Here is a 21,337-nt window from a genome sequence, read left to right on the forward strand (position 1 = left end):
ATTTTAATGGAAAGTGCTGTTTCGGTTTTTGAACAAATAGGTTTTCGAACAGGTATCACTGTACATATTATGCTTGTCTGCAATCAACACCTGATCTATCCATTAATCAATCCAAGTAGTGAAATCAGTGATGTAAGAGTGTATGCCACAACACACAAACACACCACATGAAGCAAATAGTTCCAAAAAGGTTACACGAGCACAAACATTTGACAAGAAGGAGCAAAAGCAAGAGCGCACGCCTTTCACGTGGTTCAGTACCGCTTAGCCATGCTCCACTACGAGCACAACACATGCATGGATGCCCAAAGCGGGGCTTCAAGACACACCAACTGCCCTCTTTCAGATGAACTGCTCCATGCATGCTGAAAGGGAATCTGTCTGCTCCCTTTCTGTCAGATCAACATCGTATATCCCGCACAGGGACGTGGAGTCAAAGGAAGGTAAAAGAAGGTGGGCGAAATGGCGGTGGTGGTGGCGGTAGGAGGAGAGAGGCCGGTTTCGGCGGCTTTCCTACCCCAGCCAGGGCACTGGGCAGCAGGGGTGGGAAGTACCTTCCGCTCAGGGGGCGACTGGTCAGCCGCAGATGGCACAGGCTGCCAGTCATTAGACTTGAGATGGTAGAGGTCATCAAATTTGAGGCTGATGTCCTCGATGGAGAGCTGCAGCAGGTCCCAGAAACCAGCCAGGTCCTGCGGTGTGGGCCGCGGATTGGCGTTCACATTCTGGCCGGGACGGACACAGTGAATAAAAAAATAAATACAGATAAGGTGAGTGTGGTTATAATAGATCAGACCATTTATAGGTAATTTGATCAAGAATATGTTATATAACTTGTACTTTCAGTATGGCAACGGGGAGTAAAAATACATATTTATTTATTGGTGCTCTGTAGCCAGTTCAATGTTACATTTACTTTACATGGTAAGAGTTTTGTACTTTTTTTAATATGTTGTGGTTTAAAAAAACTATTGCGTGGTGAATAATGCATCATATGTTCTATCCTTATTGGTAACCAGTTGAGGTAAAATACGTTTAGTTTATTTATATTATAAACAAATATAGCCAAATATATAATGTAATGCTGAGAATCACAGCTGTCTGTGTACAGGCCATTGAAATAATTGCCACTAGAGGGAGCCATACTCTAGCTTGCGGTAGTCAACTCCCAGCATTAAAAAAAAAATCACACACAACTGTGTCTTGACGTGGGTTAAAGGACAACCGACGTCCCGTTTTTGTTTCCTAACCGACATCAGAAAAACGTTTTATAGCATCTAAAATAGCCAAAACACGCAGTATGATATTTTTAGTCAAATGCAAAACACCAATAAAAATGACTTCAAGTGTCTAAAAAAGTACTTCAATTTGAAACCGAAAGTGGCCTCTTTCAGAAGGTCCCGCCCCCATGTTTGTGGTGTCACGGCAAGACGTCTTGCCTTGCTCGAGAATCAAAATAATGGCTTCAGATTCAGAGAATATGCTGTCTTGTTACTCATCCAGTTATGAATATGATTCAAATAGTTCTGAAGAAGAAAGCATACATGTTTGCAATCGATTAAAGAATTTATTCTGCGTCATTTTGAGGCATCATGGGTGGGAAATGTCGCACCCGAAAAAGGCAGAAAATGGCGACAAAGCCGTGTAAGGAATTAATTAGCCCGTTTCCACAGGCTGATAAATTCCTTCCATGGAGCTTGGTCGTCCTCTTCTGGCGGCTTTTTGGCGAAACACGAGGTTTTCAGACCAAACAAGTACAGCAAAATACATTGGCGCGATGGAAGCACTGCTACAATGTGTCCTTTTTTTTTACGGTCAGGGGCGTTCCTTCAGTGACGTCACGTACGGACTCGTCACCAACTCAAAAACAAGACTTCTGGAATATTCAGCGAGAGTCTTAAAACGTAAAATATTGCTATATGCAGTGGAATCTTTGCAAAATACGCTCAGTAGGAGTCATTTGAAGCCATTTTACACATTATGGACACAACTTGTCCGGAGACGTAAGGGTTTGTGTGACATGGACAAGGTAATTATGGTTGAGGATGTTGGTCACATTATGTTACATATCACATTCATTCATGATCTATACTGTGAAATAGTTGCACAATCAACTCCACTTTACATTTTGGGAATGTGAAAGTGATTCCACCCAAGCAATGGGAAATATTTATTGAATCTGTGTTTACCCTCTTGGTGTGATGAGATTAGATGGTTGATGTGGGACGCTATTAAATTGCATTTGGCTTCATTTTCCATAATGGCGGTCCAAAAGTATGGCTAAGCGGCTTATTATAAACTCATTTTATTTGGTGTTGGTGTACAAAGTTTTGACGTATTCATCTTAATGGAGGTGTATGATGCAACCTAATGTATCATAACAATGTCAACTGTAAGATGAGACAGTGTTTGTCAGTTTGTGAGCATTGGCGCCGGGGCAAAACCCACCAAGTTTTGTTCACACAGTCCACGGAACTGCTGGAACTTCTGCGACATTAAGAGTTGAGCACTTCCCACTGCGCTGCGGACTTTACCCAAGACTATATGACAAAACATATAGAAGACAAAGACACATGTAAGTGTGCATTTTAGATATGTCATGAAAAAGTACATTGTGGATTGAGAAGACAAAAAGTCCATCATGGTGCTTTCTGCAAAGTAAATACCGAGGTGCGTATTTGTGCATGTAGTGGAACATGTAATCGTATTTAGGCAGCCTTTATCCTCTTTGAAGTAATCTTAGACAATATAGGGTGAAATACGCAAGCTACTGGCCAATGAGTGGGTGTTGTGTGAAAACCAGGACAGGCGACAGTTGATATTGTGACAGAATTGATCACAGCATCAGGATTACAGAGGTATGATAATGGACTCAAATTTACATTTCACATGTTCACTTTTTTTAAACACTTTTTTTAAACGCGATAATTTAATCTGGAGATTTAATCACTTCCCAAACTGATTTGTGTAATTCTGGGGATTACAGACATGCTTGTGTGCGGTAGCCTCAGATATTACCGCTTCATCCCCTACATGCTGTGGATGTCTGATCGCATGATTGTCGCGTCGAAGGGAGAACCTGAGAAGTGAGCAGTGAAATGTGCACGAAAGATTTAAGATTCATTTATAGTGTCAAAATGCATATTTTACTATTTATCTATTTATTTTAATAATAAATTTTATTTGTATGTGCCTGTCAAAACTACCCATCTGTCTATTTGTTTATTTATTTGTGTATTTATTTTTGGTTATTTACTTATCTATCCACCGATTTATTAATTTATAATAATACATTGTATATCTATGCGACTTTCAAAACTACCCATCCATCTATTTGTTTATTTATTTGTTTGTGTATTCTTTTATTTGTTTATTTACTTATCTATCCAGCATTATTCATTCATTTATGTATTTACGTATTTTTATAGAATTGTTTTTATTTATGTATTTATTTATGTATGCGTTTATGTGTGTTTATTTATTCATTTATTTATGTGTTTATTTATGTATTTTTATTTATTTATTTAACGAGGCAGGGAAATCTCTCTCTGAGTATTTATGGAACCTCGTTTTAACACCGGTGACATATTTTAAAGGAATAAGAGGAAAGTGCCACTGTGGAAGTCGCTTGCAAAAACGAGTAAAATAGTTGTGAATGAATGAACAGTGCCTCCGATGGTGGAACCGAGTAGTGCACTCCATTTGACACGTTAAAAATGTTTTTCAGGAGTTACACTGTTCATGACAGTAATTTATTGTTTTAAAATGTCTATGAAGAAAAGCAGGTCTCGATGACGTAAATATTGAACAACATAAATTGTGACAGTAAGATGGTGACTATTTCAATGCGGCCATGCTAGGCAAGCTTACCCTCCTCCGAGAGTTGGTTGTCTCTGGTTTCCTGATCCATCTGCTGACACCACCCTTCCATACGTCCCGTTTCAGCCTGCAATAGCTTCAGGAACCAGTGTCCATCACTTCGACATAATGTCCCCCCTCCACTAACGCTCTGGGGCGCAACGCTGCTACTCCCATTCCCGCTCTCGAGCCAAGGATCTGGGGGCGGTAAGGATGAGGGGTCTAGTGCCGGGTCGAGGCTTTCTGAGAAAGAGGAAGAGCTACTTCGTGTGGTGGTGCGGTTGAGGAACTGCCTGGGAGGTGGAGGGGAGGAAGCGTCACCAGGAGTGTCGCCGTTGTCTAAGGAGTCCTGTTCGGGAGGGGAGCTCAAAGATTGGCTGGCGCTACTGACCATGACTTTCTTTTCAGTGGGTTTGGCCTGACTAACGTGGGGAACGACGGTGATGTCCCGTTTATCCGAGACTGTGTCTTGTTTGGAGGCCATGCTAGAAGGGTGATCGGGCCTGAAATAAACATAGTGACAATGGGAGATGATAGAACAAGAACTTCATTTCAGCCCCAAAAATGATATGAAAAGGACAAATTATTCTGATATTGTCTCTAAAAGGACAACCGACGCACAAGTTGTGTCCATAATCACTTCAAACGACTTCTAATGAGCGTATTTTACAAAGATTCCACCGCATATAGCTACATTTTACGTTTTAAGACTCGCGCTGAATATTCAGGAAGTCTTGTTTTCGAGTTGGTGACGATTCCTGACGTGACGTCACGGCAGGAACGCCCCTGACCGAGAAAGCAACGCACAAAGCATTTTTGGTACTTTGTTTGGTCTGAAAACTTCGTGTTGAGCCGTGTCGATGGCGAAATTAGAAGGAAAACACATAAATAACGCGATGGTGAATTGTGTGTTGCACCAAGACGACTCTTTGATACTAGTTGACACAAATTCCCAGCAGACAAATGATCCCATTTTCAACGGAGCTTGGGCGCCATCTTGTGCATTTTTTGGGAGCGACATTGGACTCCAGGTGCCTCAAAATGATACGTAAGGACTTCTTTAATCGGTTGCAAACATGTATGCTTTCCTCTTCAGAACTATTTGAATCATATTCATAACTGGATGAGTAACAAGGAAGCATCTTCTCCGAATCTCAAGCCATTGTTTTGATTCTCGAGCAAGGCAAGACGTCTTGGCATGATGTCACGAACAAGGGGGCTTCATTTTGAAGTAGTTTTTGGACACTTTAAGTCATTTTTATTGGTGTTTGTCATTTGACTAAATATATCAGCCTGCGTGTTTTGGGTATTTTAGATGCTATAAAACGTTTTTCTGATGTCAGTAAGAGAAATTACAAAAAAAAATTACAATAAAATTAAAGTAAAAAATGTAAACACATTTAAATATAACAGTTAAAATTATTTTAATAAAAAATAAAGACATGAAAAATTAAAAAATAACTTAAAAAATTAATAATAATAAAGTACACATTTAAAACAAAAAACAAACGAAAAAAGTAATAAAAAAATCAAAGTATCCAAAAATCGTAAAAAAGGAAAAAAAAAAAAAAAAAATTAAAACAATTACAAAATAAAAAATCCTAAAATTAAATAAATTACCAAAGAAATTAAAGTAAAAAAAACACACATTTAAATACAGTAAAGTCTCGTTATATCGATATTCTCGGGAGTCAGAAAAAATATCGATATAACCGGACTATCGATATATCCGATCCTGCGGGCATGTAATTTTCTCCTTGAGTTCATAGAAATAGTATTGTAATAAGCAGTACTATCGATATAACGGATATCGATATAACGAGACCTTACTGTATTACAAAATGTAAAATTATTTTAATTAAAAAAAAGAAAAAAATAACTTGAAAAAAAATAATACTAAAAAATGTAACATTTAAAACAAATATCAAGCAAAAAAATAAAAAAAAAAAAATCAAAATATCCAAAATCTAAAACGTAAAAAAGGAAAAAAATTAAAAAAACAAATTCAACATTAAAAAAAAAAAACATTACAAATGAAAATGATAAATTAAATAATACAAATTAAAATCAAACAAACAAATAAACAAGTAAAAAAAAAACCTACGGCCAAATTCTTCTCAAATGAATGTAAGTTGTTACAGATCCACTTCTATAGATGTAATGCTTGAGTGTCTCACACAGAATTTATGTTATGTCCGTACAGAGTTAAAACTTTGAGTTGAGAGGGGAAGTTTTTCCATGTATTTTAAGTAGAAACTTTTTGATCCCAAATACAAACAATTCATATATATGCCAGGAAGATATTGCTTGAAGAACAGACAGATTGGTGTGTGCAACTATAATATAAATTCCTCACGTTGTTACAAGGACAGGAAGAGGACTTACTGCCACCCGTCCTCCACCTGTACTCCGATGGACTGAAACTTGGTCAGTGGTGGGCTCTCCTCTTGTGGAACTTCTTGTATACAGTCAACCTCAGAATAGAAAATGATATCAAATCATTATTTCATGAAGAGTTTCATGAGCCCGCTCGTGTGATTGCTTTTCTATTCAAATGTCTCGTTCAGAGGTGTCAAAGTCATTTTTTGCCGCGGGCCACATTGTAGTTATGGTTTCCTCTCGAGGGCCGTTATGAATTTGGGGAACCCATTAGAATGTTTAAATCCCTTCAAATATTACATATAGAGCACACAGCAAATTAATGAATAACTCGTTTTCAAATCTGAAGTATAAAATAATGACATTTATTGTGGTTGACATCCAAAAATATGAAATTTTGGCTCAGATTTTAGCAATCATCATGGAATTTAACAAGTTAGATTTGCTTTCGCAGGCCGAAAAAAATGATGTGGCGGGCCGGATTTGGTCCGCGGGCCTTGACTTTGACACCTGTGGTCTAGTTCATTTGGGAAAAAAACATTTAGACGGCATCTTAATTCATTCACTGCCATTCCCGAATTTACTCGGGAATTGAAAATATGACACTGAGCACCATTCCAGAATGTTTTCAAGTTTGGGTTTGTCTTGCTGGGGTGCCGATAGAACGCTGGCCAGACCTCTGGCAATGTTTTTTTACGTTCCACAGGGGGCAGGTTTTCCCTTTTTCCCCACGTTTGCGCTTTGTTCCAGCTTTAGCTATTGTTATAGCGCTCTATTAACCAATCCTTCCAATCATTCAACCAATTCATTCATTTCATCACTTTGCTCCTGTGAAATGTACATTTCTCCACTGCAAGACTAATAAAGGCAAATCCATCCATCCATCCATCCATCCATCCATCCATCCATCCATCCATCCATCCATCCATCCATCCATCCATCCATCCATCCATCCATCTGTTCATCCATCCATCCATCCATCCATCCATCCATCCATCCATCCATCCATCCATCCATCCATCCATCCATCCATCCATGTACTGTATGTATTGCATTGTATTTTGGACAGCCACCCTCATTTCAATCTCATATAACTCTCCACCCATATAATTTAGGAATTAACTCTTTTTTTTCTGATAAAAGAAAAGAGCCTAAGGTTTCTTACGCAGCATTGAATGTTTATGTAGTCCTCAAACTCACTATTCTGTGGGTCCTGGAATTTAAGTGACAATGACAAAAACCCCGGCACTGGAGTAGACACATTTTTGCTCATCTGGCAGTGAATGAGTTAAAGTGTGAGCACTTTAGGTTTTCAGTAAGTTCTTTCTTTGCTAGTTAGTATTAATGAAAAAAAAAATGGCGGGTAGTTGAATCCGCAGAAAACTGTGCCATGAGGTGACATTCCAGCACACCACATGGCATAAATCTTAAAATGTCTTGACGCTCAGCATGCTGAAATACCAAATTGTAAACTACCTGGATGCCAATGGAAGAGAGTTTCCGTCTGGGCACTGGGACCACAAGAGCTTCGTCGGCAGAGTTATTCAATCCCGACTTCATCAACTCATGCAGGACTAAACTGGAGTTGCTCGTTTCCGTGGAAGCGTTGGCTGTGATGGGGACAAGCGGCTCTCGGGGGATGGCGATGGGAGTTGGGATGATGTGAGGAGGGCGAGGTAATCCCCGGGCCAGACTGTTGGCACGGGTGCTGTCGAGGCTGTCGGAGGAGTTGCTGTGCGCGTGGCTTGACTGGCTGTTGACCTCTGACCTTTGTTCCAGGTAATTGTCTTGCGCAGATTCGGTGCTGCTCTGCACCGTCACGGAAATGAAAGGTTTGGAGGTCGTGCGTGGTGGCACGGGCGGCGGAGCGGCCCTCTTACTGGTGGTGATGCATGAGACTTAGAGAGAAGAGACACAAAAGCAAATCGCATTCAATTCAGAACATTGACTACAAGAAAAAGTACATTGGATTCTTGATTGTGACTTTATTGTTTTCTTTTGCAGGTATCAAAGCTTTCACATTTCTTGGAAGACCTCCAAATGTGTCCCATGATGATGTCATCCACACACTGTATCCGCCTCATTTTCGTTGGGCAAGATTGTGAGTGGAAACTGTGAAACCTTTGTAAAATAACGCCACCTAATGAGCTTTTGAAACGGCTCAGAAAACACGTGAGCGGTTGTGAAAACGCAGAAACAAAAGAGTTGCTGTGCCATGTTATCCATTGAATGTTTTCATCTTAACTCGTTCACTGCCATTCACGAATTTATTCGGGAATTGAAAATATGACGTAGAGCGCCATTCCCAAATTTGTTCGTTTTTTTGTTTTATCATGCTTGGTTGCTGATAAAGCGCTGGCTATGGCCTCTGGCAATCTTTTTTTTTTGTTTCCACAAGGGGGCAGCATTTCCCTTCTTTCCCTGTTGGTGCTTTATTTCTGCTTCAGCTGTTGTTAAAGCGCTATATCAACCAATATGTATGTATTGTATTGTATTGTATTTTGGACAGCCGCCCTCATTTCAAGCTCATATAACTCCAGACCTATATAATTTAGGAATAAACTATTTTTTTCTGATAAAAGAAGAGTATAAAGTTTCTAACACCGTACTGAATGTTTATGTAGTCCTAAAACTCAATATTCTGTGTGTACTGGAATTCAAGTGACAATGATAAAAACCCTGGCACTGGAGTGGACACTCCAGTTTCATAACTTTGTTGCTGTGAAATGTAAATTTCTCCACTGCGAGACTAATAAAGTCTAATCCAATCCAACTAAATATCATCACATTATTTCGGGGTGCTAAAAATCACACACACACAACAGTCTGCCATGAAAGACGACTTTTATATGGGCTTTCTTCACACCACAGATCAGCCAAGAAACTAATGAGCCGAGGATAAAGTTGCGTTGCGTTGCAAATTACTTACAAGGGGGCGATGGTGCATGGATGATGGGGTGAGGGGGGGTGAGGTACCAGTGAAAATTGAAAATGTTGGCTTTCAGAGAGACAGCATCTTTGCAACTCCAACCTCAACAGCTGTGCAAACAAAGCAAATGCTTGATCAACTGACAAACATTTGCAATATTGGCAAAGCTACACAAAATATTGCTATTATTAAAACCAGATTATATTATTATTCCATTGCCTCAAGGTTAAATTGGTTCAATTGCAAAAAAAAAAAAATGTGCGAGATTCCACAGAAAGGAATCCAGCCACCCCAAACAAGCAGGTGCTTTGTTGCCAAAATCTCCCTCAAATGGAATCTGCAGTGACCACTAAGCACTGCTGTCAAGTTGACTGGACAGTCCTGCTGTTGTCTTGCTCAAAATTCCTCAATGTTTGTCCTTGTTTGTTGAAACCACGGTAAATATTGCTTGTTGTGAATGAATTTACTGTAGCTCAGCAGGTTGAGAGTTAAAAAAAAATGAGTGTTTATTTTCAAAGGACAACAACTTGAAACTTTACCAGCATCACAGTGATAGAGAAGTTATCATATTTAAAGGACAACCTACGTCACTATTTTGTTTCTTAACTGACATCAGAAAAACGTTTGATAGCATCTAAAATACCCAAATCACGCAGGCTGATATTTTTATTCAAATTCAAAACACCAATAAAAACGACTTAAAGTGTCCAAAATCTGCAAAAAAATTGAGCATTTTCAGAAAGTTCCCCAGTTCGTGACGTCACGCCAAGACATCTTGCATTGCTTGTGAATCAAAACAATGGCTTCAGATTCGGAGAATATGCCTTCTTGTTACATCTCCAGTTATGAATATGATTCAAATAGTTCTGAAGAGGAAAGCATACATGTTTGCAATCGATTAAAGAATTTATTCCGTGCCATTATGAGGCAACATTGAGGGGAGGTGTCTCAACGAAAACAAGGCACAAAATGGCGACCTCCTGTGGCCACCTCCGTTTCCACAGGCTGATAAATTCCTTATATGGAGCTTGGACGCCCTCTTCTGGCGGCTTTTGGGTGCAACACGAGGTCCCCAGACCAAACAAGTACAGCAAAATACATTGACGTGATGGAAGGACTGCTACAATGTGTCTTTTTTTCGGTCAGGGGCGTTCCTTCAGTTACGTCACGTATGGACTCGTCACCAACTCAAAAACAAGACTTTCTGAATATTTAGCGCGAGTCTTAAGACATAAAATATATACATGCCGTGGAATCGTTGTAAAATACGCTCAGTAGAAGTCATTTGAAGCCATTTTACAAATTATGGACACAACTTGTCTAGAGACGTCGGTTGTTCTTTAAAAGTTTCATGCTGTTGTATGCTTAGTCAACACTATGACAATAATCGCTATTGTCATCATGATCACCCTCATTCGAGAACAGCATCACCCACAATATTGTATTTGAATGATACAGTACATCAACAACCAATCAACTCTAATTTTTAGAATTATGTACAATCTAGACATAGGAAAGGGCATGTTTTGGGGCCAGAGGGAGTTTGACTCAAAAGACATGATGTAAGGCGGGGTTGCGTGGTGATTATAGTATAATTTGAAACTTTATTTCATAGAAAACATTTTACTAAATGACCAAATTGTGATAGTATTTTGTCTTCCTTTTTTAGCATGAGGTCAGAGATTAAGTAAAGTATCATGTTCCCCATGTCAGATAGGTCAACATTTTAAAGTGTAATGTTTTTTTTTAAATCTCAAACCATATTCAATAGAGCTTCTATTAAACGAACTTTTGACAGGACTGGTTCTTACCTTTTAGTCAGAAACAAACTGGTTGTCTTGAGCAAAAAAAGTTGTAAATGTGAGGAGAATGATAGAAAACGTTGAGATTAGTGTTCCTTTTGTTTGAAGCAAAAAAAAAAAACTGTGAGGGGGCGTGGTGGCATCTGCTCATGTCGCATTCATGTTCAGCTCGGATTTTTAATAATTTATGTAAAATAATAATTCATAAGAAATAATAATTCATAAGAAAGATATACATAAAAAGTGTACTGATATAAAATACGATAGTTCCACAAAAAATATACATAAAACGAAGATCTTTGGCAACAATTTCGAACAGGCTTGGAATATTCCCGATGTTTATGAAAGCAACAATGGAACTTTTGTTGATAGTGAGACATGTGGTAACTAGCGCCACTATATGGATGTTTGTAATCACGTCAACAAACGCGACAGTCATGGCGAAGCTAAAATGCGTGCAAATATTTAGCCAGTAACCACAACATCCACCGGGATTCAATGCACAACATATCCAACAAATCAAACTCGTACATTTGAATTGGAAATGCAGACATAAATAAACAGTGCAGTAGTGTAGAGTAACAAAGAAAATGTCGTTTTAGTATTCTTGTATTGGAGCTGTAACATAGTTCCACAAGGTCCACACGAGGGAGCTCTCTCCAATCAGTTAAATTATATTTTGTATTGTATTCCAAAATCAAACAGCAAGGAATGCAGTCATGGATACTTTAATCTGAGTGTGTGATATTATGTGTACATGAGTAACGGAGCACGGAAATCCCAAACAGTCACAAACAAATTGACTGTGAACCATAGAAAGAGCATAAGTGTGATGTTATGAACACCAACCAACTGTTCCAGTCCAGTAAGTGTGAACAAGTTTAAGGACGGGCGAAGGAGCTGGCTTGAATTTGTTACCTGTGTGTGGGGGTATGATGCGCGGTCTGTCTGTCCCCAAACGTTGCAGAAAAATTGCAAGTTGTTTCTCCTTTGGAGCTTTATCCAAGCCAGTGGCTATCAGGTAAGAGCCAAACTGTTCTTTCCATGTCTTCCATTGTGTAGAAAGGCCGTCTAGTTTGAGCAAAAGAGGCTGCAATTCAACTAAAATTGTGGTGTCTTTGAGTGTTGTGTGTGCATTTTATTGGATCCGTTTGCCCCTCACTTACTTAACTCAATGAGTTAAAATAAAGGTTGTGTCATCTTTTTTTTTTGATTGGGTTATTAGAATACATATATTCCGTGTCAACACGTGTAAAGTCTATATTTTTCCATTCAGTGACTCACCAGTGCTGTTGCCGTAGGTGCGAACAGTAATGTCAGTTGGCGGAAGGGAGCCTGAGTCTACGGAAGCCACGTCATCATCTTGAGAGCAACCCGCCTGGATGGCTCTCAGGTAACTGTGGCTGCGGGAGCGGAAGCAAGTGGGCATGTCTGAAGGATCTGGGTTGTCCTGAGAATGGGAACGGGAATCTCGGAATGTGGAGTCAGAGCTACGGTCTTCATAATGATGACTCATGTCCAGATCCCGGAACTGTGCGGAAGCAGATGGAGGAAATGGATGAAAACATTCCGTTAATTTAAACACTGAAACCGTGGATATTAACATGTTTTTAATTTTAGCGGTCAATCCATTGTGTGTACCGCTTGATCTTATTGAGGTGACGGGTGAAGGTAGTTTGGATTAAGTATAATTACCATATTTTCCAGTGTAGAAGGCGCACCAGAGCAAAAAGCGCACCCCCATTCCAATGAATGGGGTATTTTCAAACCTTTTCCATATACAGTATAAGGCGCACCAGACTATAAGGCAAACCTTCAATGAATGAAAAAGTTTACCAACTGTAATACGTATAGAAATAGCTAAAAGTTTTCTAACTATAATACGTATAGAAATAGCTAAACGTTTTCCAAATATAAAGCACACCTCATTATATGGCGCTACAGTAGTGGATGCGGTTACATAGTACTTCTTCTACAGGGGGAAATGCAGTTGATGGCTGCTTACGGTAGTTGCGAGACCTGTTGCGGCTCAAAATTACTTCACATACAAGGCGCACTAGCGTATAAGGCAAAGGGTCATCTTTTAAAGGACAACCAACACCACTTTTTTTTTCCTGACATCAGAAAACCGTTTTATAGCATCTAAAATACCCAAAGCACGCAGGATGATATTTTTAGTCAAATGCAAAACACCAATAAAAATGAATTAAAGTGTCCAAAAAACTACTTCAAATTGAACCCGTAAGTGGCCAGTTTCAGAAGATCCCGCCCCCGTGTTCGTGATGTCACGCCAAGACGTCTTGCCTTGCTCAAGAATCAAAACAATGGCTTCAGATTCAGAGAAGATGCTTTCTTGTTACTCATCCAGTTATGAATATGATTCAAATAGTTCTGAAGAAGAAAGCATAAATGTTTGCAATCGATTAAAGAAGTTATTCCGGGTCATTTTGAGGCATCTGGACAGAAATGTAGAAGATGGCGCCAAAGCTCCATTGGAAATGGGCTGATTTGTCTGCTGGGAATCAAATAGTTGTCTTGGTGCAACACACAACGATTCACCATCGTGGTATTTATATGTTTTCCTTCTAATTTCGCCATCAACACGAAGTTTTCAGACCAAACAAAGTACCCCAAAATGCATTGTGTGTCGCTTTCTCGGTCAGGGGCGTTCCCTCTGTGACGTCACGTCAGGAAACCTCACCGACTCAAAAACAAGACTTCCTGAATATTCAGTGCGAGTCTTAAAACGTAAAATATAGCTATATGGGGTGGAATCTTTGTAAAATACGCTCAGTAGAAGTCATTTGAAGCAATTATACAAATTATGGACACAACTTGTCCAGAGGCGTCGGTTGTCCTTTAAAGAAAATTAAGGCTTTTGGGTGCGCCTTATACACTGGAAAATACGGTAATTCATTTATTCCAATCTCAAACAGTGGCCTTTCTCTGAGCTACTCAGTCTATGTTTTGAGTCCCATTTTAACAGTCGTAACTGATTTATACTATAAATGCAATTGGACGTTAAGCACTGCGCAGTGTCATGCCAGTCTCATTGTCATGTAAGATGGGCTCTTTGAGCATCTTTAGGGATCACTTCATTTCGCGTGGAAAGGTTTCGCTCTGAGATAACTTCATGAAATATTCATCTGATATTGTTTTGATAAAGTAATAAAAATATCGGCTTAGCAAAGCTATGAAGAATAAATTAGCCCCAGGAACACAATTTTGGGTCTCACTTGGCTGATGAATAGCACATGAAATCCAACAGCCAAATATTATTTTGAATCACTGACCTGTCCCATACAGCTACGTCTGGCCAAAGTGCTGGAGGCATGTCCAAAGTCATCATCGTCCCAATGTGGCACAGGAGAGCCTGTACCCCCAATGCAGTCAAGGTTATCCAGGCTGCGGTTATTGGCGAGCTCTCTGAGAGATGGAAGACAGCTGCAAAACAAAACAAAACAAATGGACTCGTGTTTAATTGGCAGCGCAAGCGATATGAGGAGATACATTGGCAAAAGGCAGGGTGAATAGTCAACATTGATATTTGATGATGGTGAGGCAGCAAGAGAAGGGATCCAAAACCAGATGTGCAGCAATTGAAAGAGAAATGAAACAAAAGGGAGAGTGGATGATTATTCAAGGCATCACTTTTACTTTCTCATTGCGTGGCGTCCATTTTTCAATTTCAAATATCCCTTACAAACAATGTTTTTTGCAAACTTATGCGCCGCTGGTTCCAATTTGCTTCATGTTGTAAGTACACAAGCAAGTACTGTACACATATTTTTGATGTCAAATGAAGAAAAAATACACTTTTTGAGAATATTAGACATTATTTGAGAATATTACCATCGTAAAAGCAAAAAAAAAAAAAGAAAATTACAGTATGTGCTAAGCATAACTTATACGTACTCATCTACCCATCCATTTTCTGTACTGCTTATTCCTCATTAGGATACTGGAGCCAATCCCAGCCGTCTTCGGGCACTAGGCAGGGGACACCCTGAATTGGTTGCCAGTCAATGGCAGAGCACACAGAGACAAGCAACCAGTAACTCTCACACTTACACCTCGGGACTATTTAGAGTGTTCAATCAGCCTGCCATGCATGTTTTTGGAATGTGGGAGGAAACCGGAGGACCCGGAGAAAATCCACGCGGGCCCGGGGAGAACATGCAAACACCACACAAGGAGGCCGGACCGGGTATTGAACTCACAACCTCTGCACTGTGAATCCGGCGTGCTAAGCACTCGACTACCGGGCCGCCCTAATACGTACTCATAACAACAGTAATAATAAATTACACAATCTATTTTTATATCAAATTTACAAATACAATAGAGAAAACAACAGGCATATAATTTACAAAATCAATTTTTGGATCGGCTGGGTTTGTACGAAGTAAGTTTTTTGTAAGGGATTTGCGCGTCAAAGCATGTAAAGATAGTGATGCCGGCTGACATATGGTCTGCTCGCTCAGTCGTCATGATGCCAAACAAGCAAAAGAAAAGGGTTATGTTTCCCAAAAGCCAACGTTGTCAACGTTGTCATAGCTGGCGTCACAATGTTCATAACAAGAGCACGAATATGTAAACAACTTCTTCCCCAGAGCCAAACCACAGAATAGAAATTTTCACCGAAAAGCGCTGGGCTGATGCTATTTACAAACTTGCTGGTGGGCAGCTGTGATTGGCAGCAAGGCATGGTTTTGTCACCTCCGGGAAGTTATTGCTGGCTTGTCCGCAAAGCAACAACAGGCCCCCGGGATGTGTCTTATTCGGGCCTAACACTGACCTGCTCATTGACCTGCCCAGTTGGTTGAGGGAGGACACACTGTGGACGGGTGACCACAGGGCATCCAGTTCCCCTTGCAATGAGGAATAATCCAGGGTTCTGCTGCTCGCATCAGCAGGCCACAAGAGAGCCGCGGGTTAGTCATTCATGCATGTTGACAATCCTGCACAATGCGCTATTCATGATACCTAACAGTGTTAGGCTAACACGTATCAACATGTTATCTGCTGCATCGACCAACTTGACAACTATCAAGATATCAAGCAAACAACACGTGAAGTAAACAATATGACTGTTGTTTTACAATAATAATCATAAAAAAATCCATTTTTATCTTTACCCTTAATCTGTCTCTCTGTGCCATCACAATGAGGATAAAAACACATACAGTACATAAATACACACGTGCATACACACATACACATACATATGTACGTACGTACAGATCGACCTACCTACCTACCTACCTACCTACCTACCTACCTACCTACCTACCTACCTACCTACCTACCTACCTACCTACCTACCTACCTACCTACATACATACATACATACATACATACATACATACATGTATTGTATTATTTTATATTACTCAATTTTATATTATTCAAATTTCTCCCAGTTGCTTTGGTACATTTCTCCCAACTTGCACAAACAGAAAAAAAACCTGAGGGTTCCCCTCCAGAAGCCACTTTCTTTCTCAAAAGCCTTACTACCTCACTCAAAATTTAATACAGTAAAGTCTCGTTATATCGATATCGGATATATCGATAGTCCCGGTTATATCGATACCATTTCTATGCACGCACGGAGAAAATTACATGCAAACAGGGTCGGATATATCGATAGTCCCGGTTATATCGATATTTTTTCGGACTCCCTTGAATATCGATATAACGAGACTTTACTGTATTTGTGGCATTTGTGTCACCATTGCATTGCAGTGTTTAAATAAACATTAGATTAAAAAATAATAATAAGTCGATGATCTGATCTCCACAGCAGATGTAGCTGGAGGCAAAATCCGTGTCAACTTCAAAGAGAGCATCGGCATGTGCCCCGCGGCAAATGTTTTGGATTCGGTGTCGACGTTAAAAGACATGGCGGCTCCGTCTTGCTTCCATTTTCACCATATTGTCATTGCTACAAAGAAAATGCTATCTTTGCACATTTGATATGACATTCCCTAAAATGTTTTTCTGATGTGCCTTCATCACATATCATGTCTGTTTTCGAAAGAGGCAAGAGAGGGCTTTTCCGCTGTCAGTGATGGGTCTATGAATAAACATAAGCAGGTCAAATCCCGATAAAACTTTTATGAGGAGGATTAGATTTCTGCTACCTTTGCACAATCTACAGCAGGGGCGACAAACTCATTTTTGTCACGGGCCACATTGTACTTTCGGTTTCCCTTGGAGGGCTGTTTTGAACTTTGGGAAACCAGATAAATCTTTCGCAACACAACTAATTAATGGATAACCAATTTCAAAATTGAAAGTCAAGAATGATAATTGTTATTGTGGATTTACAGAGGACAATGGGAAATGTTGATTCAGACTTTAGCAAGCATCAAGGAAGTTGACATGCCTGATTTACATTTATTTATTTATTTATTGATGCACATACATATTTTTAGTATTTTTTTTTAAATTTAATTGTTTATCTATGTGTTTATTTATTTATTTATTTATGCATTTATTTATTTTTATTTACAGAGGACAATGGGAAATTTTGGTTCAGACTTTAGCAAGCATCAAGGAATGTCTGATTTACAGTTATTTATCTATTTATTTATTTATTTATTTATTTTATTATGTATGTATTTATTTATTTATGCACATACATATTTTTATGTATGTATGTATGTATGTATGTATGCATGTGTGTATGTATGTATGTATGTATGTATTTATTTATGTATGTATGTATTTATTTATGTATTTATTTATTTATTTATTTATTTATGCACATACATATTATTTTTTGTTGATTTATTTTTTTTATCTATGTGTTTATGTATGCATTTATTTATTTATTTTTATTTATTTGTGTATTTGTTGATTTATGTGTTTATTGGGGTACAGTACAGCATTTCTTTGGCAGTACAGCATGTCTTTGTCACACTTTGCTCTCTACATTAAAGCGGACACACACTCAGGCGTAAAAAGCGTCACGGCTTCATCTTTGTGCCGGCGTAAGTCTAGTTCAAGGTGTTTTGCAATTTGGCAGACCGTGTTACAAATCGCCTGTTTCAACTGTCCGAAAAAGACAAAAATGCCAAAGGAAACTAAAATCCACTCATGCATATAGTAAGACCGCTTTTTGAGCTAAAATTGCGCTGGGCACGCATATTAAACCATTTATGCGAGTGTATTTTATTTTCTCACATGACTCATATAGAATGTGCATCATGAATACAACATTTATGCAACTAAAATAGAAGCTAGCTTGGCCCCTCTCAAATGTAAAAATGTGATGCCAATCAATTAACTGCACCTTGTAACATAAATAAAACTAATCAGACGACTAACTACATGGAAATGGCTTTTTAAGTGCCCTCGGGTGTCTGCCTGTTGTCAGCGCACTCTGAAGAGCTTAATTAGATGTTTGTCCTGAAAGCGCACACTGAGACTCAAACAGGCTTTTTCATTGTCCAATTCTGATTGGGTAGGCCAAAATGTCTTATTCCTTTCAAAGTTCCTCACAACTCCTGGCCACTCCCACTTTATTTAGCGCATGCTGAATAGAAAGCGTAAGGCTATCCATGAAAATTATGCTGGCCTTACTTGCGTGGGGGTAGCTGGTCACTCAGAGAATGCTGTGTGGCCCTGAGGTAGCTCTGGCGGCGAGCGGCACTCTTTGGTGAGGGTTTGGGGCTTCCCTCCGAGTCGTCGCTGTCCTCCATGTCTGCCATTGCCTTCACGTAGCTTCCGCTGCGCATGCGCCGGCATGGAATTTCATTGGCGCCCCCACTGCGGCCTAATGAGCTGCTCCAATCCCCCTACGGGCAACAACAAATGGCAAAATGTTGTTTCCAAAGCGACTTTGGTGTGTCACACCACTTTTGTTTCACTGCAGTGAGTGATGTTCATCCTATTGGGTGACGATTACCGTATTTTCCAGTGTATAAGGCGCACCCAAATGCCTTGATTTTTTATTTGATTTTAGTAATATTGAGCCACAACAAGTTTCACAACGACTGTCAGAAGCCACTGACTCCATTTCTCACTGAAGAAGAAGTAGTGCGTGGTCCTTGCTGTGATATATGTAACTTAACACCAGCCTCTGCTGTAGCGCCTTATAATATGGTGCACCTTATGAATAGAAAATGATTTGAAGCATGTCATTCATTGAAGGTGCGTTTTCTAATCCGGTGCACCTTATACAGTATATGGAAAAAGTTTGAAAATACACCATTCATTGGGGGTGGACTTTACACTCTAGTGAGCCTTATACACCAGAAAATAAATTGCGGTAGTAATCGTGGCTCCCATTCGAACCAATTGGTGGGCTTTACTTACCCTTCGGCCAACCTGCAGGTAGTTGCAAGTCAGCTCTTGTTGGCATGATCTGGATTTGAGCAAGGACCGATCAAGAGTAGCTGAGCCTTTCTGGATGACTTGTTTTGGCTGACCCATAGTCAATGCGGACCAAGATCCTCCTTTCATATTATCATTTATAAGCATATTCCCTGGTCCTTCAAGTCCATTTCCTCCTCCACTCATCGCCGCAGCGAGTGTCTGATACTTCATGTCATTGCTGCTTTTCGACAAGCTGATGGTGTTATAGCCGCTATGAATGTATTTATTCTGGCCCGCGTTGATTTCCTGGCCAGTGGGGCGTCCTAGGGTCATCATCGCCATCGTGTTGTGAAAACTGCTCATGTCGTTGCTGTCCAGATCATCAGAACTCCAGTACCCTGACATGTTGGAGCGCGGTCGACGCTTGGCGGTCGCTTCCGATTTGGTTCCTCGATCTTTACTTTTGGCTCTGCGGTTATGCTTCCCTCCATCGTCAGTGCCCAACGAGCCTCCGCCGCTACTCGTTGATCGTCCGTTGACGTTTCCTTTCATGTGGTGGCTTTCCAGCGACTGGGACTTTGCAAAGAGCTTCTGCACCGAGTGTAGCATGTAACGTATGCGACCCGGACTGTCCGTACGCTGTTTTCCTGCAGTTACCGCAGATGTTCTATGGAACTGCAAAGTGCTGAAGCCATCCCGACCGCCAGCAAGCTGCTTATTTAACTCCAGAAGACTGTGCGGGGCCTGATTCTTGGTCATGTGATGCGATATCGTAGCCGAGCCACTTGTAATCATGGATGGTCGTCCACTCAGCTCAGCCATGCCCATACCCGATCCCATGCCCATGGACACCGACGCTCCCAAAGTCCCAGTTCTCATCCCACCAATGCCCTCCATAGGCGGGGAGAAGTCCGATGGATCGTAGGAGTTATAGTGAATCCTGGGGAAGGTGCTGCTGTTTGACAACTGGTTGTTGAGGGGGAGCAGGCATTCTGGTGGAAGGGAACCTGGGTTGACTGATGGGTAAAGATGGGGATCCATCGCGCCATATTGGTCCATCGTTGGGCTGAGCAGGTAAGGACTCCGCGGCATGCTGCTGGTCTTCTGAGGGTAAAGAGCCTCTAAGTGGCCAGCGGAAGGGTCACAGGAGCCAGACAGGTGTCTGGTATGGCTGGTCCCCAGCCCTTTCATAATGGCGAGGAGGCCCAACGCTCTAGAAGACCTCCAAACCGGTAAATTGACTCCTAAACAAAAGATGGAGGAAAAAAGGAGAATTAGAATGAAACATACATAGGCAGTCACATATTCGGCTCTGCCAGAGATACGTACGTTCCTACTCACGAGGCCAAGAGACGACAAATAAGATCTTGCCGGCTACAATCAACAATTGTGCTAGAAAGCGATGGAACAACAACATGCGTTCCAATGAAGATCTTCAGCTAGTGGGCACAATTGCTGGCAGGCCACAACAGGCACTACCACAACTATGCGGACTGAATATTCTCATTCAGAATCTCTTCTTTCTGTAGCAACTGCTTTGAAGGTTTGAAAGCAATGTAGAATTTTGCCTATTGTCCATTTTGATGGATTTATATGCCCGTGATTGCAACATTTTTGTGTCGCTTGTTAACAATTCAGATCTCGTCGGATCAGCGAGCATGAAATTCAGATAGTGATTTGTGCGATGCAATATTAATAATGTTGCCAGAGAGCAACATACTTAGCAAAAATAAACTTCTACAAACATGCATTCGTTGAATAATTCAAATGGTTTTACTTTTGGCTCAATTTCGTCAAGAAGGCATTGCAGCTTAGGAAACGGATGAATAGAAAGCGCATATGCGATGCATAAAAGTTCAATGTTGAATTCCGTTGCAAGCTGATCAGAGAGCTACAGTAAAGTCTCGTTATATCGATATCGGATATATCGATAGTCCCTGTTATATCGATACTATTTCTATGCACGCACGGAGAAAATTACATGCATACAGGGTCGGATATATCGATAGTCCCGGTTATATCGATATTTTTTCGGACTCCCTTGAAT

At 40.3% G+C, this 21,337-nt stretch overlaps 1 protein-coding gene across 4 annotated transcripts in view; it reads right to left on the reverse strand.

Moving 5' to 3' along the window:
- The window catches only part of dlgap4b (DLG associated protein 4b), a 68,685-nt gene that overhangs the window by 2,439 nt on the left and 44,909 nt on the right, over positions 1-21,337 (reverse strand). For 2 of the 4 annotated variants that reach the window (XM_089010857.1, XM_089010858.1), the window contains exons 4-13: positions 19,291-20,534; positions 18,556-18,770; positions 14,262-14,412; positions 12,253-12,499; positions 11,887-12,039; positions 7,714-8,135; positions 6,244-6,332; positions 3,871-4,361; positions 2,449-2,540; positions 555-725 (exon numbers count right to left, since the gene is read on the reverse strand). In XM_089010857.1, coding sequence (XP_088866983.1) covers positions 555-725; positions 2,449-2,540; positions 3,871-4,361; positions 6,244-6,332; positions 7,714-8,135; positions 11,887-12,039; positions 12,253-12,499; positions 14,262-14,412; positions 18,556-18,770; positions 19,291-20,481 — 3,222 coding nt within the window. In that variant the 5' untranslated portion in view covers positions 20,482-20,534. Of the gene's footprint in view, positions 1-517; positions 726-2,448; positions 2,541-3,870; positions 4,362-6,243; positions 6,333-7,713; positions 8,136-11,886; positions 12,040-12,252; positions 12,500-14,261; positions 14,413-18,555; positions 18,771-19,290; positions 20,535-21,337 lie in introns of all 4 variants that reach the window. The other 2 variants (XM_089010860.1, XM_089010859.1) reach the window with 2 other exon arrangements.

Source organism: Hippocampus bargibanti, linkage group LG12, assembly GCF_051943395.1.
Source record: "Hippocampus bargibanti isolate YZ-2025 linkage group LG12, ASM5194339v1, whole genome shotgun sequence".
Taxonomy (NCBI): domain Eukaryota; kingdom Metazoa; phylum Chordata; class Actinopteri; order Syngnathiformes; family Syngnathidae; genus Hippocampus; species Hippocampus bargibanti.